Genomic DNA, 17,895 nt, shown 5'->3' with positions numbered 1-17,895 from the left:
CAGGTGAGGTCTCTTAGATTGGAATTCCCTAAGTTTGGTGGGGCTTATCCAGCTGAGTGGATCTTAAAGGCAAACCCATTTTTCTCCTATTACAACACCCCAGAGGACCAAAGGCTTCAAATAGCCTTATTTCACATGGAGAGTAAAGCCCTCTCATGGTATTCTTGGCTCATGACCTCAAGCCCAATTTCTAATTGGGATGAGTTTGTTACTGCATTAAGGGTAAGGTTTGCACCCTCAACCTATGAGGATCCGGTGGGACAGTTTACTAAATTAAAACAGACCAGCTCAGTTGAAGAGTATCAAACCCAATTTGAAGAGTTATCCAATAAGATAAAGGGGATAACTAAGGAGTTTCGTATGAGTACCTTTTTAAGTGGGTTGATAAATGTCCGTAGAATTTCTGTGACTATGTTTAAACCCCCTGCATTATCAGCTGCCTTTGGATTGGCCAGATTACAAGAAGAGGAGATCATAAGAAGAGCCCAGGGTCAAAGTACCCGAAACTTTTCCACTCAACCAAATCCACACCAAATTTCCAAATTACCAGCACCTTCCCCTATATTGAGACTTCCACCTCCACCTACTAGACCCAATCCAACCTTCCACAATACCAACAACAGATTCCCAAACACAAATAGAAGACCAACCCTACCCATTAGAAGAATATCTCCTGCCCAAATGCAAGAAAGGAAGGATAAGGGTCTTTGTTATTATTGTGATGAGAGATTCCAACCAGTTCATAGATATAATAGACCTAAACTCTTTTTATTAGAAGGGATGAGGATAGAAGAAGTAGAGGAAGAAGAAACTGAGGGGTCATTAGCTATAATCCAATCAGAAGAAGAGAAAGAGGGAGAGGAGGAAAAAGGGGAGATGTTAGGTATTTCATTGCATGCTATGGTAGGTGCATTGACTCCTAAAACCATGAGATTAACAGGGGTCATCAATAAAACCAGTGTGATAATCCTCATTGACACATGGAGTACACATAGTTTTATTGACCCAAATGTAGCAAGGAAAGCTCGACTACCAGTGGAGGAAAGCCAACTATCAGTCCAATTGGCTAATGGAGCCAACCTCCCTTTCCTTGGTTTATGTAAGGTTGTCCCACTCCTATTACAAGGGTTGCAAACTACGTCTGATTAATATTTGTTGATTTTGGGGGGATGTGATATAGTCTTGGGTATGGACTAGTTAAGAGAGTTGGGTACTTTAGTATGGAATTTTTCAGATCTAATCATGTCTTTTAATGTTGAAAATGTTGTTGTTACGTTAAGAGGAATACATTTACCAAGCCGTGTAGTGGAAGAAGCTGAATATGTGCAGGGTCTAAAGAAAAATTATGCCAAAGGAGTATGGCTACAGTATTTAGAGGGAGTTAGCATAGACCCTCAAGAACCTGTTCCATTGGCTGTGCAGGGTATTGTTGATAAGTTTAAGGGAATATTTGTTGAGCCAAGTGGTCTACCTCCACCTCCAAGTCATGATCACAAAATTACATTGCAACCAGGTTCTAAACCCACTTGTGTAAGGCCTTATAGGTATCCATACCATCAAAAGGAAGAAATTGAGAGGGTGGTAGTAGACATGATAAAAGGTGGAATTATTAGAAGCAGCCAAAGCCCATATTCTTCCCCGATTCTATTGGTGAGAAAGGCCGATGGGGGATGGCGAATGTGTGTGGATTATTGCGCACTCAATAAAGATATAGTGAAAGACAAGTACCCCATACCCAACATTGATGAGTTGTTGGATGAGATTCATGGAGCTCAAGTGTTTTCCAAGTTGGATCTACGCACGGGGTACCACCACATCAGAATGAACCCAAAAGACGTACCTAAGACGACTTTTAGGACCCATGAAGATCACTATGAGTTTTTGATAATGTCATTCGGCCTTACCAATGCTCCATCAACTTTTCAATGGTTGATGAATGAGGAGTTTCGACCTTATTTAAGAAGGTTTGTGATGGTTTTCTTCGATGATATCTTAATTTACAACAAGACATTACAAGAACATTTAAAACATCTCTACACTGTTTTGGAAACCTTACAATCTCACCAGTTTTTTGCAAAGGCTTCCAAGTGTATTTTTGGGTGCATTAGGGTGGAAATTTGTGGCAAATTATTTCAAAGGAAGCAGTACAGACTGATCTATAGAAAATTGAGGCTATGCAGAATTGGGTAGTGCCTAAGAACCTCAAAGTTTTGAGGGGGTTCTTAGGACTAACGGGCTATTACCGGAAGTTTATACAAGACTATGGAAGTATTGCTACACCACTCACAACCTTGTTGAAGAAGGATACTTTTTGCTGGACAGATAAGGCCCAACAAGCTTTTGAGAAGCTAAAAGAAGCTATGGTAAGCGGCCTGGTATTAAGATTACCAGATTTCTCTAAAGCTTTTATTATAGAGTGTGATGCCTTAGGGGAAAGTTTAGGGGCAGTATTAATGCAGGAGGGGCAGCCTATTGCCTATCTAAGTCAAGCACTGAAGGAACGAAATCTGGCCTTGCTCACATACGAGAAGAAGTTATTGGCTTTGGTAATGGCAATTCGGAAGTGGAGACACTACCTACTAGGACAATCTCTCAAGAAGCTTATCAGCCTCTACCATCAAGGGACCCTGGATCCAGCTTTATACCAATTCCGAAATGATTTTCTCTTTTATAAGGGAAGATTGATTTGGGAACTCTCGTGCCCTTCTAGCAACAAATCCTGCAACAATTCCATAGTAGTTCATTAGGGGGTCACACAGGTGTGCATTAAACAAATGCAAGAGTAAAAAGGAAATTTTTCTGGCCTGGTCAGCATAGTGACATCCGAGCCTTCATCAGAGAATGTGATGTATGCTAGAGGAATAAGGTTGAAACCATTCACCCTACAAGTTGCTTCAACCTCTTCCTATACCAGAAAAGAATTGGGAGAACATTAACATGGATTTCATAGAAGGGTTGCCACCCTCAGGAGGAAAAACTATTATCACGGTGGTGGTTGACAGGTTAAGTAAGTATGCACATTTCTTGTCACTTACACATCCATACACAGCTTTCACAGTAGCTAGAATCTTTATGGAAAATATATTCAAGCTACATGGGATGCCTCAAACAATTATAAGTGACAGGGATCCTATATTTACAAGCCAATTTTGGAAGAAGCTATTTAGGATTTGTGGGACAGATCTGCTCATGAGTTCAGCCTATCATCCTTAGACAAATGGCCAAACAGAGGTAACAAATAAGACATTGAATGTTATTTAAGGTGTTTTTTTAGTGATAGACCCAAAGATTGGACACGATGGTTACCACTAGCAGAATATGTTTACAACACTTCAAGACACAGTTCAACATAGATCTCACCATACGAGGCTATTTATGGACAACACCCACACGCCTACTGTGTTACGAGCCAGGGTCAACTCATGTTCAGTCAGTCGAGGAGGAGTTGCAAAGCTGCGATTTCATAGCACAACTAGTCCATGAGAATCTGCACAAGTCACAAAATAAGACGAGGTAGTATGCAAATAAACTCAAAACTGGAAGAGAACTTAAAGAGGGAGAGTGGGTTTACCTAAGGTTAAGAACGTACAAACAGATGATGGTGGCGATGAGGAGAATTTTGAAGATTTTGCTAAGGTATTACGGCCCCTTCAAGATTCTCCAGAAGGTGGGAAAATTTGCATATAGATTGGATTTGTGCCGGGAATCACAAATACCCCAACTTCCCCAAGTCAACCGTGATGGAACCCTAGCTCCTGAACCAGAGCAAGTGTTGCAGCGGCGACTTGCGAAACGAAGGCACTGTAGCGAAGTCGAGTTCCTAGTACAATGGAAAGGGGCAATAACGGAGGATGCTACTTGGGAAGATTTGGAGGAGATGCAAAGAAGGTTCACTGATTTTGTGGGCAAAATCCTCTGAGAATGGAGCATTGTTACGTGTAGCGCAGAAGAAGGAAGATGGTTTGAAGAATCTTTAGGGCTTTCTTAGGTGTTATATATATGCTGGGTCTTTATCTAATTTCTTATGGTATTTTTGTCAATTCTCGCATGAGTCATGGGCTGGGGCAGTTACTCTAGACTTAGTCAATTTCTTATCCATTCAGTTAAGAGGCCATGTTGGACCACGTCTACTTAATGGGTATGTTAGTTATTATTTCTGTTGTAGAGTCCAATACAAATAGAAATCCTTGTTTACAATCTGAATCAATGAAATTTCTTGAATTCACCCAAGTGTGAGTGGAGGTTCTAGTCCTCAGATAACCTAAATTATTGCATTTTTACATTTATCAAATCGGTGTCCACTTAACAGGAGTACCTGAGATTGTCGACACAAAGGAGTCTGTCGAGCGGAAAGGAGACCGTCGCTGGCAGAGGAGACCGTTACGTGTGGAGGAGACTGTCGTCGTCCCATCGCCATCGCGCGCAGAGGAGATGCTTGCGTTGAGGAAGAGATTTGGGGGAGATGAATGCATTGAGGAAGTTTGCGTTGTTTTCTTAAATATGTTTTCTCTTTCTATTCTCTACGTTGTTTATTTTTTTTATAATATAACAAAGAGTTTTACTATGTACTAACAAATTTGCATACTAATCTGCGTATTAATATTGTTGCTTTCATATTCTAAATTCAAATTAGCACTGTTTTCAATAAAATATACTTTCTAATTAATCATATTGAATGAATACGCGTATTAATGCGCATAATCGCTTACAATTAAATTTTTCCTATAACAAATGTCACCCGACAAAACTTTCCACGTAGGCATTGGTACGCGAACCACCTGTACCAGAAAAACTGCCTAATGAAATACGCCCCGAGGGCAAAATTGAAATATCACGCGAATCTGTTAATATATCACGGTACTACAAATACTCTTTGCCAAACGTCCAGTTTCGATCCGTGCGAGTCTCCGACCCCCTTCTCCCTCTCGTTTGTGTTCTCGAACTTTCTTTGGAGTTTGGTTCAATTCTTTCGGCTCCCCGCCGAGAAGCTGAGCTGATCTCTTGGCTCTGAGTCACAGCCATGGACGACGAGTACGAGTTCGCTGACAAGGTTCCTCCCTCCTTTGATCGCGTGGTACGTTTTCAAACGGAACCCATATCCATCCCTTATTCAGATAACATTAAGAGATCTGTCTAAATGAAATTAAGTTTAAGGCCTCTAAATCAAAGATCTACTGGAATATAATTGATCTTATTCATATTGTTTGATGGAGTCGTTATTATTACGATTTCTTTTTAACGTTCCTTGGGTGATTTTATTGGGTATATAATGTTTCCCGGAAAATTCTATGGGAAAACGTTATTTTTTGCGCTGGTTACATGTTTCATGATTAATAATTTTCCTGCAAGCTCGAGGAAATTTACTATGCATGTTCAGTAAGGTTCAGGACATTGAAACCTGATATTTGTTTCCTTTCCTGGAAATCTTCTCAAGTTTTAAGAAACAGAGCGAAGGAACTATTCGTTAACTGAAATCTCGTATTGATTCTGCTGTATAGTTTCAGTTATTCGAGTTCGTAGGTCATTTATAATTTAATAAGTCCTCGTTTGGTTATACAGATGAGATAGGATGAGAAATCTGTGAATAGTAGTTGAATTATTTGAATTAAGATGTTTTATGAGGTTTTGGAAATGGAGAGAAAAAGTTGAATAAAAAATTATAAAGTTAAAATATAATCTTTTAATATTTTTTTGTTTTGAGATTTAAAAAAGTTGAATTGTTTTTTGTATTTTGTTTGAAAGTTTGTGAAAGTTGTAATGATTAAGTTATGGATTAGATGAAAAAGTTGAAAATTGTTTGTGTTTGATTGGTGTTTGGATGTTGAGATGAGATGAGATGAGATGGGATGAGACCATTTGTGAAACCAAATGGGGCCTAAGATTTTATGAATATTTTACCTATAAAAAATTATGAATTTTTTGCCATAATGTCTAAGGTAAGTTCTTTCAATTCCGTGAGAGAGAGTTCTTCAAATTCATATTCAATTTGAACAAATGCATTGCATCACTTATTTAATGGAGAAATGCAAGTCGAGAGATTAATTGTCATGGGTACGGATCCTCTACAGGAGGACCATATTTCTGTCCATGCTATGTGTTATTCTGTTACCGTCCTACGCATTGCTTGTAGTCTTTGTTGTTGCTGATTATTAATGATCTGTTGGTTCTCTACATTTTTCCTTTCACATTTTAGCAGAACTTATAAAGTTATAAATGCGTATTGCACCCATAATGTATTGATGCAACTGATAGGGGAAAGAAAGATTTTCAGATAACATTGATCAGAACCCATTTAAGAGCATATCCGTATTGTCCCCGAAATCACCAGTTCAACGAGAATTCTTATTTCCACAAACTACTTCCAATTACTGAAAGCAGCCCAAATTCTCTAAGATCCAAATTGCTCCACACAGTGCAAATTTAAATCCCACGAACCAAACTCCAAGCTACAATCTTAATGAATGGTAAGCATCCCCATACCTAGAGCATCCAATAAGCAACCAATGAATAAGAACATCCTGCAGCCCAAAAGAACACTAACAAATCTGAACCACAGAAGCAGATGAACTTTTTGGATGGGTACTCAGTTTTTGTGACGGTGCTTATAGATTTCTGCATTTAATCACAGTCTGCTTACTCAAGTCTTCAATTCTTCTTGTTAATGGAACAATAATAAACCTTTTCGATTTGAAGAAATACCTTGATTTCTTGGTGTCATCTTCACCAACCCTTTTCATCTCTCTGTTCTCTTCTTCTTAGGCTTATTGGTTAGCCTCATTTTGTTCACATGATGAGCTGAAGTCTCCATTTGATCTGTACCTTTAAAAAACAAAATAATACTTATGTTCATTTTTCTCTAACCTTACTTGTTTGGGAAATGCCGATGTGCATGGAGATACCCACCTTCCCCATTATCAATTTCGAGTTCAAATTCTTATATTAAATCAGTTCACTCACCAATAATTCCTGTCTACATTTTGGAGCTCTTGTAAGCTTGAAAAGATCCTGTTGTGGAAAAATAAGAAATTATTTTTATTTCAAGTATAGGTCGTACGTATTTTGGCCTATTTTTGACTTGATAGTTGACAGGATTTCTATTTAGACGGAGTAATAGACTGGATGATGCTACAGCTTGTAGCATCTCGCTGGAGCAGTACGTATTTATATATATATATATTTTAAGCTATTTTTTATATAAATTTTTTTAATATTTTTTAATAATTTTAAAAAATAAAATAAATTTAAAACATCATTAAAAATATTTTATTAATCAAAAAGTAAAAAAAATTATTAAAAAATATTTCTTTAATCACAAAATAAAATAAAATACACTAAAATTCTAACGAAAGCTCTCAACAGAAGCCGGTCTCCAATAAAATACACTATTATTCCTTGTTGGAAATTACGTACTTTACATGTATGCACAAAAAACTCTTCCTCCAAGGAAAAAGAAGCCGGTCTCCAAGAAGAAGATGAAGAGGGAGAGAATGAAGCAAGGTGTTTCTGCACCTGGAGAGTAGAAACTCAAGATATGCTTTCTTGTGTTCATCTTTTTGAACTATTATCGGAAATTCCCTTTCTTCTGGTGTTGGGAGTGTCTAAGTTACTTTCCTTCATCTCCCTGACATCAGTCAAAATTTAACTTTATAATTAGAAGTTAACGTAATATTAAGTTAGACCAAGAAGTAAGAATGCTTTGTTTGTTTTTCTGATGGAGTTTTCGATTGTTCTGTTCCCTCTTGTTCACTTGTATTTTCTGTTTTATTCTTAGGGTGTAAGGGTTAGGAGCACCTGGTGTTGTTGGTCCTTACATTGATCCAGTATCTTTTAAGCTTTATCTTGGTTGTTCTTTTTTTTGTTTTCCCTATTGTTACCCCTGTTAGGACCAGAACACCGTACTGCTGCCACCTTAGCATTCAGGTTAGGTATGTATGGGCTTAGAGCAGGATTTGGCATGTGATTGTAATGCAGGGTGTTATCCATTCATGAGGCCTTTCCCGAGTGTTCAGTCTTCTCAGTGCAAGTGCAAGGGATGTAGATGAGCGGTGGCATTGGCTTAGCATAGTTTTTAGTAAAACAGAAAAAAGAATAAAGGATATTTGGGTCGCATTATCTGGCCTAGAGCACTAGCATTGATTTAGCTATTAGATTAGGCAATTACTAGTGTTCAACTACAATATAATTGTGCCAAATATAGTTGTACCAAATATTTCTAGGACATGGTGGCTAATAGTGCTCAACTATATCCAACAGCAGCAGATATAGAACATATAAAACAGTGTTCAACTAGCCAGAAACTATATCCATTAGCAGTTATAGAACATATTTTTCTATTGCTTCTGTAGCTAGTAGTGTTCCAACTCTTGAAATCAGTTCTTAGCAGCATGTACACTAATGAAAACAAAAAAATCCCAGAGAAAATAGAGCAGCAGCAGCAACTCGAGAGGTTGCATAGTTAATGAACAAATAATTTGTTTCAATGAAGCTTCTGGCAATAATGAAGTTACATTGTTTCAGAAGAAAAAGAAACATGATGGACTTAAGTTCTCCACAAACCCCTTTCCAACCCTCAGCAGATAAAGATAAACATGATGGATGATCGTGAATTTGAACTTGAATTCAAAACAGTGTGATGTGCAGAGTAGTTGTCGAATTGGCTGTGAGCTTGACCCAAGGCAAACAAGGAAAGTACTATTTGATTCACTAAATATGGCAAACAAAGAAGACAACAATGAAATTACATTAAAAGATTGCATAGTCGTGGCCCATGGAATTTCAGTATGCTTGCTGCTTTTGCTAATAATTGACAGTGATTGTTGAAGTAGTAACATTCCAAGAATCTGATTCACATAAAGAAATACTGGATGCTCTAAACAAGAGGTATAAACAAGAGCAAATTAGCATGGACAGGTTCATTAGGTCTCTTTTATTGGCTCAGTTTCTTAAACCATCTATTGCCATGGACAGGATTAGTTTAACAAGCTCCAAGTAAACTTTTTCTTTGAGATCCTTTGACAAATCTGACTTTTCCCTCCTTTGTTTTTTACATTTTCGTTTACCTTGTTTTGTTAGATGTTAGAAGCTGGTTCAACGGTCGCCCATCCACCACCACCACCACGCACTCACCCCATCGTTAGAGTTTCTTTCTGTCGATCCACCTCACTTCCGCTACCAAGCCTCCATTCCATCAACACTTGAAGCCAACTCCCCGTCCCATCCACCACCACGCACTCACCCCATCGTTAGAGTTTCTTCTTAGGCTTATTGGTTAGCCTCATTTTGTTCACATGATGAGCTGAAGTCTCCATTTGATCTGTACCTTTAAAAAACAAAATAATACTTATGTTCATTTTTCTCTAACCTTACTTGTTTGGGAGATGCCGATGTGCATGGAGATACCCACCTTCCCCATTATCAATTTCAAGTTCAAATTCTTATATTAAATCAGTTCACTCACCAATAATTCCTGTCTACATTTTGGAGCTCTTGTAAGCTTGAAAAGATCCTGTTGTGGAAAAATAAGAAATTATTTTTATTTCAAGTATAAAAACTTCTATAAAGCATTACATATAACTAATTTGAATAAATGGGATTCATTGATTCCTTGGAAAAAAAAAAAAAAAAAAGCTTCTTTATTACTACCAAGTACACGGAATTGACCAGAGAGTAGATGTATTTGATTGATACTCATTATCAAAAATTTAGTTATTTCTTACTTGTCAAAAATTTAGTTATTTCTTAGACATACTCAATAAGCTTGCAGAAATATAAGCTTCCAAATCCAATTTTAATGGGCTTGATTTATTTCTGAAAAAAAAAAATAGAGTTGACTTGGAAGATCATATAAAAACCTTAAAATCCAATCCAGGGTAGGTTATGCCCTAGTATTGCTCATCAAAAGTGACAGTAGTGCTTTATTATGCTTGAAACCCATCTTAAAGTTTGGCCATTTGTTAACATGCTTGAATTGATTGTACTAACAAAATATGTGAACATCATTGCCTAGGAGAATAAAATACCAATGTTAATGATTTTAGACCATAAGCTGGATTGCTTGCGTTGATGTTGTATGGTGGGCTATGTCATCCTTTCTCAGTTTTTTATTTGTTGTTGCTTTCAGTCTGTTGTGTCCTCACAAAAATATGATTTGTTGTTGCAATGATTAGGGAGATATGATCAAGGATGCTGAAGCCAAAGGGTTCAACCCTGGACTGATAGTGCTCCTGGTTGTTGTTGGGCTATTGTTGATATTCCTTGTTGGAAATTACGTACTTTACATGTATGCACAAAAAACTCTTCCTCCAAGGAAAAAGAAGCCGGTCTCCAAGAAGAAGATGAAGAGGGAGAGAATGAAGCAAGGTGTTTCTGCACCTGGAGAGTAGAAACTCAAGATATGCTTTCTTGTGTTCATCTTTTTGAACTATTATTGGAAATTCCCTTTCTTCTGGTGTTGAGAGTGTCTAAGTTACTTTCCTTCATCTCCCTGACATCAGTCAAAATTTAACTTTATAATTAGAAGTTAACGTAATATTAAGTTAGACCAAGAAGTAAGAATGCTTTGTTTGTTTTTCTGATGGAGTTTTCAATTGTTCTGTTACCCCTTGTTCACTTGTCTTTTCTGTTTTATTCTTAGGGTGTAAGGGTTAGGAGCGCCTGGTGTTGTTGGTCCTTACATTGATCCAGTATCTTTTAAGCTTTATCTTGGTTGTTCTTTTCTTTTTTTTCCCTATTGTTATCCCCTGTTAGGACCAGAACACCGTACTGCTGCCACCTTAGCATTCAGGTTAGGTATGTATGGGCTTTAGAGCAGGATTTGGCATGTGATTGTAATGCAGGGTGTTATCCATTCATTAGGCCTTTCCCGAGTGTTCAGTCTTCTCAATGCAAGTGCAAGGGATGTAGATGAGCGGCTGCATTGGCTTAGCATAGTTTTTAGTAAAACAGAAAAAAGAATAAAGGATATTTGGGTCGCATTATCTGGCTTAGAGCACTAGCATTGATTTAGCCATTAGTTTAGGCAATTATTTTGCTAAACATTCTACTTTTGCATTTTGGCTAACCTATTAAAAATTAAAACCAGATTGGATTAGCAATCCTTCTCTCTATGATAAAATGTTGTTGTTGTTATGATTTATCTATCTTGTGTGTAAATCCATCAAATTAGCTTCATTTTCATTTTCATAATTTCCAGCAACTTATACATGAAATTACATAAAATTGTTGCAAGCACAAAGCATCAACATAAAAGGCAAAATCAGCTTCATGCTTGCATTTTCGGCAACCAATACATGAAACAGATTATAAACTAGTGAGTTCTTCCTTCAACAAAATATGTTTGTACCAAATATTTACTAGTGTTCAACTATAATATAATTGTGCCAAATATAGTTGTACCAAATATTTCTAGGACATGGTGGCTAATAGTGTTCAACTATATCCAACAGCAGCAGATATAGAACATATAAAACAGTGTTCAACTATCCAGAAACTATATCCAGTAGCAGTTATAGAACATATTTTTCTGTTGCTTCTGTAGCTAATAGTGTTCAACTCTTGAAATCAGTTCTTAGCAGCATGTACACTAATGAAAACAAAAACATCCCAGAGAAAATAGAGCAGCAGCAGCAGCAGCAACTCGAGAGGTTGCATAGTTAATGAACAAATAATTTGTTTCAATGAAAAGCTTCTGGCAATAATGAAGTTACATTGTTTCAGAAGAAAAAGAAACATGATGGACTTGAGTTCTCCACAAACCCCTTTCCAACCCTCAGCAGATAAAGATAAACATGATGGATGATCATGAATTTGAACTTGAATTCAAAACAGTGTGATGTGCAGAGTAGTTGTCGAATTGGCTGTGAGCTTGACCCAAGGCAAACAAGGAAAGTACTATTTGATTCACTAACTATGGCAAACAAAGAAGACAAACAATGAAATTACATTAAAAGATTGCATAGTCGTGACCCATGGCATTTCAGTATGCTTGCTGCTTTTGCTAATAATTGACAGTGATTGTTCAAGTAGTAACATTCCAAGAATCTGATTCACATAAAGAAATACTGGATGCCTTAAACAAGAGCAAATTAGCATGGACAGGTTCATTAGGTCTCTTTTATTGGCTCGGTTTCTTAAACCATCTATTGCCATGGACAGGATTAGTTTAACAAGCTCCAAGTAAACTTTTTCTTTGAGATCCTTTGACAAATCCGACTTTTCCCTCCTTTGTTTTTTACATTTTCGTTTACCTTGTTTTGTTAGATGTTAGAAGCTGGTTCAACGGTCGCCCATCCACCACCACCACCACCACGCACTCACCCCACCGTTAGAGTTTCTTTCTGTCGATCCACCTCACTTCCGCTACCAAGCCTCTATTCCATCAACTCTTCCCCGTCCCATCTTGCTGCAAGGCTTCCGTCATCCTGTATTCAAGTAGCGGTTCTAACACCTGCCCACCTTCCATAAGCATGGCATCCTTTTTTCGCCTTTGTCATGGGGTGTGACTTTTGGTTTATGTTCTCTTTTCCAAGGATTTAGTTTCACATCGTACCAAAGCAGGTGGGTAGCCTTTCCTCCTCCCTCCCTAGCGATAATCTTTCTTTCAAGGGTAGCGGCCTTTCCTCATTCAGTTCATCTACGTCCTCTACCAAGCGCCAACCCCCTTAATTTCCCCCCATCTTTCTTCTCAATTTTCCTTATATGTTTCGTTCATTTTCTTGTTTTTCCGAAGATTTGGACCTACTCAGCCAGTTTTCACCAACACGCATACAAACTCATCATCGATTAATCTCCACATCTGATCCTCTTACCTCACCATTTTGGCCTTCAGTTCACATATTTCACATTCACACGAGAACCATTCACATATTTAACATTCCCTGCAATTTACTGTATCTTTGGTTGTTATTTGTAATTGTCTTTTAATCCTACCTCTCCGCATTATTTCTCTTTTGATAATATAATATGTACCTTTGTCGACAGAAAAAATAAATAAAATGATTCAACTACTTAAAGTTTTCATTAAAGTTTTAAAAGGCAAACTAAAAAAATATTAAATAATGCCGAATTAATTCTTTTTTATTATTATTATTTCAACCGTTTATCGAGGTGATTGCCTCAAATGATTGTCTTAAAAATAAGAGTAAAACTATAGAACAACCTACTGTAGCACATCAATCGTAGCACACCTGAGCTGATTTCTTTTCTTTTCTTACCTTTTCTCTTTTTTTTTTCCTCTATACGCTCCTTTTTTTTTTCCTCCACACCTGAGCACATCAGCCGGTCCACACGTCAGGTGTGTTGCGGCTGCAGCCAACAGTAGGTTGATGTAAAGATTTATTTTTAAAAATAATTAGCATTAGGTCTTTAGAAGTTTAGGGTTTATATTTTTGGATTTAAGATTTTTCTTTAAGAAAAAACAAGAATATAGTGTAGTTGAAGTTATTGTAAAATCTGTAGGATGTAGAAGTGGCGCATCAGGAATGGAGGGTACCCAATTCTGCCAGCAACAACTTCTCTTATCGGCAAGAATAGGCAGTAGTGGAAAACCCAGCAAAAACAACACAACATTGCCTCGAGCCCTAGCCGTGATACCAAACTTGCTTTCTTCTTCTTCTTTATTTCCTAGAAGATAGAATTTACAATTGAAGATTAAGGCTGTTTTTGGACTGAGTTGAGTTGAGTTGAGTTGAATTGAGTTGAGATGATAAAATATTATTAGAATATTATTTTTAAATATTATTATTATTTTGAAATTTGAAAAAGTTGAATTGTTTATTATATTTTGTGTTAGAATTTAAAAAAATTGTAATAATGAGTTGCGATAAATTTATGATCCAAACGAAGCTTAACACTCCTTAACACTCCGTAGACAGTTCTAGTACCCCTTATGTTTTTATTTACTTCTCATAATGAGTGTAAAAAGGCAGTAGCAGAGGCTTAAAACAGTTTCATTGGGGGCAAAACCTTTCATTCAAGCAAAAAGGAAAAATCCCATCCACTTTACAAACACAATGCAGGCTCTTCTGTTCTGTTGTATGGAGTCTCAAATTTCAATTATTATCATTGTTGTTGTTGTAATACTCATGCATGGACACACTGACTGAACAAAGAATTAGACGCTCCAAGACCTTGTTATCAAACACAAGACATACCAAAAATGAAAACACACAAAACATCACGTATTATAAACACAGAAAGGGTGAAGTCAACATTTTCATTGTACCTTACTTACAGGTGTTCAATCAAACAAAGCAAGAGTTCTTTAGAGGCAGCTCAGGAAACTCAAATACAGTTTACACAGTTCAGTATCATCGTGTCGTACTGATACTATATAGACAATACAACTCTTCCATGCTAAGGCACGAAGCTCTCAGGCAGGATGGCCCATGGTCTGCTCCATTGGAGGAATCATAACCAAGACTGGTTGAGCATTGAACCCCGGATGAGGCAATCTACGACGGAGTTCCCGACCTTCCTGACAAAGAGCACACATGTGGCAGAAGACATGAGTCATGGTATCACAAGCAGATTCACATTGTTCACGCTGCACCTCATCCTCCAGAAAGCTTCCACAGCACCCGCATGACTTATGAAGTGCCTCACAGCTGCCCTGTTTTCATAGAAAATCATGAACAAATTCATAAGCCCTCAATACTTATTATAATTTCTATTAGTGAAAATCAGTTACATAACTACAAGGCCTCAAGTAGCATAAAAAGGAACAAAATTATAAAATCCAAGGAAAATTAAGTTATAATCATAAGATTATTCTCGGGGTGTATATGGAAATCAAAACTCCCATTGACCTGTATGGAAGAACAGGACTAAGTATCAAATTTCTCAATTTAAATTACTATTGACTTTGCCGTATCCTTTTACCAATTAACACATTTAGTGTCCTAAATCCTTAAAACATTCAAGAGTATGAATAGGAGCAATGATTTCTATAATTCACAATTGCTATAAAGTGAAAACAGAGAGCATTATCTGAAGTAGGGCGTGGAAGTTAAGAACATCCTGTGGAAGTTGAAGTAGATAAAATATACGAAACATATGTAACTCACGAATCCACATGACCAGAAGGCCAAGAACACCACAACAGAAATACTAACAACTTTATTAACACCATAACATTCTCAGACCAAAGGTGTCCATGGCATAAGGCTTACTAACTAAAAACCATGGTTGCAATTGAAATGCTCTCTCTCTCTCTCTCTCTCTCTCTCTCCCCCCTACCTAAAAAACATATTTACATCATCTTTAGAAAAAATAAGTTATATATATATATATCAAAACTTCAAGAAACCACAAATATAACATTGTTTTTTATCGATATACAACTATAATACATATATATAATAGTAACACTTTAAAATGCATCTCTATCATGAGAATATTCAAAATTCAAAAATCACTATCATGATTGCATCTCTTTGCAATCAACTATGACAATAAGGGAGGTAGTTCATGTCCATGGAGGACCAGAGGGAAGATAGAACCAATTGTATATTTTTAGTAGGCCCATTCAGAGTTTACAAGTATTGAGGAATGTGTTGGGGAATTTACAGTGGCTTGGTGTATGGTCAAAATCTGGTTTGGTGGGATAGGCATTGTTGCACTGGTGGTGGTTTGGGGTAAGCGCATCTTTGGCCTTGGACTAGGGCTTTGTTAGGTTCATTTTCCTAGATGGGTTTATCTTTTTTTGCACCCCAACTAGGTGTTTTCTCTTGTATACATCCAGTGTACTTGACTACGCCAATTGGAATTAATAAACTTTTACTTATAAAAAATACTACACAGAGCTCGGTTCATTTATACAGGAAGTACTTTATGATAAGAACAAAATGCCACAGGATACAAAATGTATAATTGAGGAGTGCTATAATTAATAGATGAACAAACATATGCACAGAAAGCATAAACATATACAACAATACAAAATAAAATCAACCAACTCAATGGAAACCACATCTAAACTCAATGGCAGACCAAAACTGCCATTGATCATGTCACCTTGTATTTTGGAGGTGACGAGGGTGAGAAGAGAAAAGCTTACCTCTAGGTTGAACTTCCGACGAATGGCAGTACGGCTAGTGTGTGAAAACAATGGTGCAAGGAAATTCCAACCAAAAACGGAATTCCCAATCAAATATAGACCAGAGTAACGCAAGCAGTGATCTGCAAAAGTGCCAGGACTGGATGCAAGTCTCTCAGCATTGCTTCCATACAGCACACAAGGAGCCACACTTCCAAGAAGACCTGGCCAGACAACATGACGTTAAGGAAAAATGAAAAGGTGGTGCAAAATTGGACATTAAAAGCATATCAATTTACAAAGAAAATGACATCATCAAGAAATATTGCATTCCGAAAGCAGCAAAGTATTAATTGATATAAACCACAATGCAATCAGAGTAATGATACATATAGATCCCTTTTTTTTACACTTATTTGTTAAAAGAAAGACGGTTATGCAAACTTTGAAATTCAAATCAAATGGGAAACGCAAATTTCAAAAACTTAGTTTAATGAAGTAACACTATCACACTGGCTAGTTATAAAATGGTCGTGTCCATATTATTACTCATATAGTTATTTTAAACTGGGTTATAAAATTTTGTATACAGCAATCAAATTTACCTCCTACGTGAATTCTATCTCCATTATTAATTGTTCACAATTTTCTTCGAGCTGCATGCCATGTATTACTAACAAAATGCAAACTTTCTAACTCATCGCCATTTTCTTTAAAAACTAATTGATAATGTTAATCAAGGAGTATTGCACTCTTCACATACTTTTTTAAAAGATTTTTTCTTTAAAAAATACTGATTCTTCATAAAAGTCCATCCAGATGTAAAATTATGTAACTAATGGATCACAAAGGAAAAACACAACCAGAACTCAGAAGTCGATTCCATATCCTCAAACATATAGAAATAAAAACAAAAATAACAGAATTCCTCTTAGCAAACATTGATCTTTGGTAATACAGGGCTCGGTTTTATCCTTGAACCAATGTGTTAGCATCAGGTCAAGCACAAAAATGAAACAAATAGAAAACCCCAAACCCAAAGCAAAATTCAGAATGCAAAGAAAGACAGAGCCAATTACAGAATAACCAATTTTTAACGGTAATTACAGAATGCCCAAATATCAACTCTAATAGATAAATCGACTGTGAAAAAACAATGACTTACAAACTTCAAGATCGCTGCTACAGAACTCGTCGTTGCGTCCAAGACAGGAGAAGAGAGAAGAGTCCCAGTGGGCCCTGCCCATCGGCTCGCCCATCACGCTCCCGTGTCCCAATGGCAACCCGTTGGCTGTCCAGCCGTATCCATCAATATTTCCCGATCCCGGAGCCGGAGCTTTGGTCCCGGGCGAGATAGTGACGGTTTCAGTCTTGGTGTCGGTGGGCTCGCTGGTTTTCTGTGCATCTTTTTCTTCTTCTCCGACTTGCTTACTCAAGAACGGACTCGATTCCTCGTGATTATTATTCTTCTCATTGATGTTATCCATTGAACTTGGCCCCCAAATCGATTCTCAGAATGACAGAGAGAGGGAGAGAGAGGGGATTGAGTGGAAAACCAGCAAGGAAAAAATATAGAAGAGGCGAGAAATGAGGACTTTTGGCTTTTGGGAAGTCGCTCCATCGTAGACTCTTAAGTTGTAGGGTCCGCAACAAAAATCGCATCCAGTGCGTAGTCTCTACCTCTCACGCCTGACGCCCCTGCTTTCGTACGTTACTTCTTATCTGTCTCTTAAATTTTAAAATTTTTTAAATTAAATTATATCGTATAAATATTTTATTATATATTATTTTATTTATTTATAAATAGTATTTTTTATTGTGATATTAATTTTTATAATTTAAAATTTCAGATTTTAATGTTT

The 17,895-nt window shown here is 37.0% G+C and overlaps 3 protein-coding genes across 3 annotated transcripts; 2 read left to right on the top strand and 1 right to left on the bottom strand.

Moving 5' to 3' along the window:
- The first annotated feature begins 4,870 nt into the window (after positions 1-4,870).
- On the top strand, positions 4,871-10,597 carry LOC109012820 (DNA-binding protein S1FA-like). Its single transcript, XM_018994640.2, has 2 exons — positions 4,871-5,074; positions 10,167-10,597. Exons 1-2 carry the CDS (start codon positions 5,021-5,023, stop codon positions 10,380-10,382), a joined length of 270 nt encoding a protein of 89 aa, XP_018850185.1. The 5' UTR covers positions 4,871-5,020; the 3' UTR covers positions 10,383-10,597.
- LOC118348259 (DNA-binding protein S1FA1-like) lies at positions 5,928-7,520 on the top strand. The gene is made up of 2 exons (XM_035689459.1): positions 5,928-5,936; positions 7,386-7,520. Exons 1-2 carry the CDS (start codon positions 5,928-5,930, stop codon positions 7,518-7,520), a joined length of 144 nt encoding a protein of 47 aa, XP_035545352.1.
- Positions 10,598-14,154: 3,557 nt separating the features above from the next.
- LOC109012821 (cell number regulator 8-like) lies at positions 14,155-17,652 on the bottom strand. Its single transcript, XM_018994641.2, has 3 exons — positions 17,199-17,652; positions 16,055-16,257; positions 14,155-14,608 (listed from the first exon to the last, which is right to left on the bottom strand). The coding sequence occupies exons 1-3, from the start codon at positions 17,518-17,520 to the stop codon at positions 14,369-14,371; spliced, it is 765 nt and encodes a 254-aa protein (XP_018850186.1). The 5' UTR covers positions 17,521-17,652; the 3' UTR covers positions 14,155-14,368.
- Positions 17,653-17,895: the final 243 nt, after the last annotated feature.

This window comes from Juglans regia, chromosome 4 (genome assembly GCF_001411555.2).
Source record: "Juglans regia cultivar Chandler chromosome 4, Walnut 2.0, whole genome shotgun sequence".
Classification (NCBI taxonomy): domain Eukaryota; kingdom Viridiplantae; phylum Streptophyta; class Magnoliopsida; order Fagales; family Juglandaceae; genus Juglans; species Juglans regia.
Note: the sequence above shows the minus strand (reverse complement) of the source record. Positions and strands in the feature narration are given on the sequence as shown.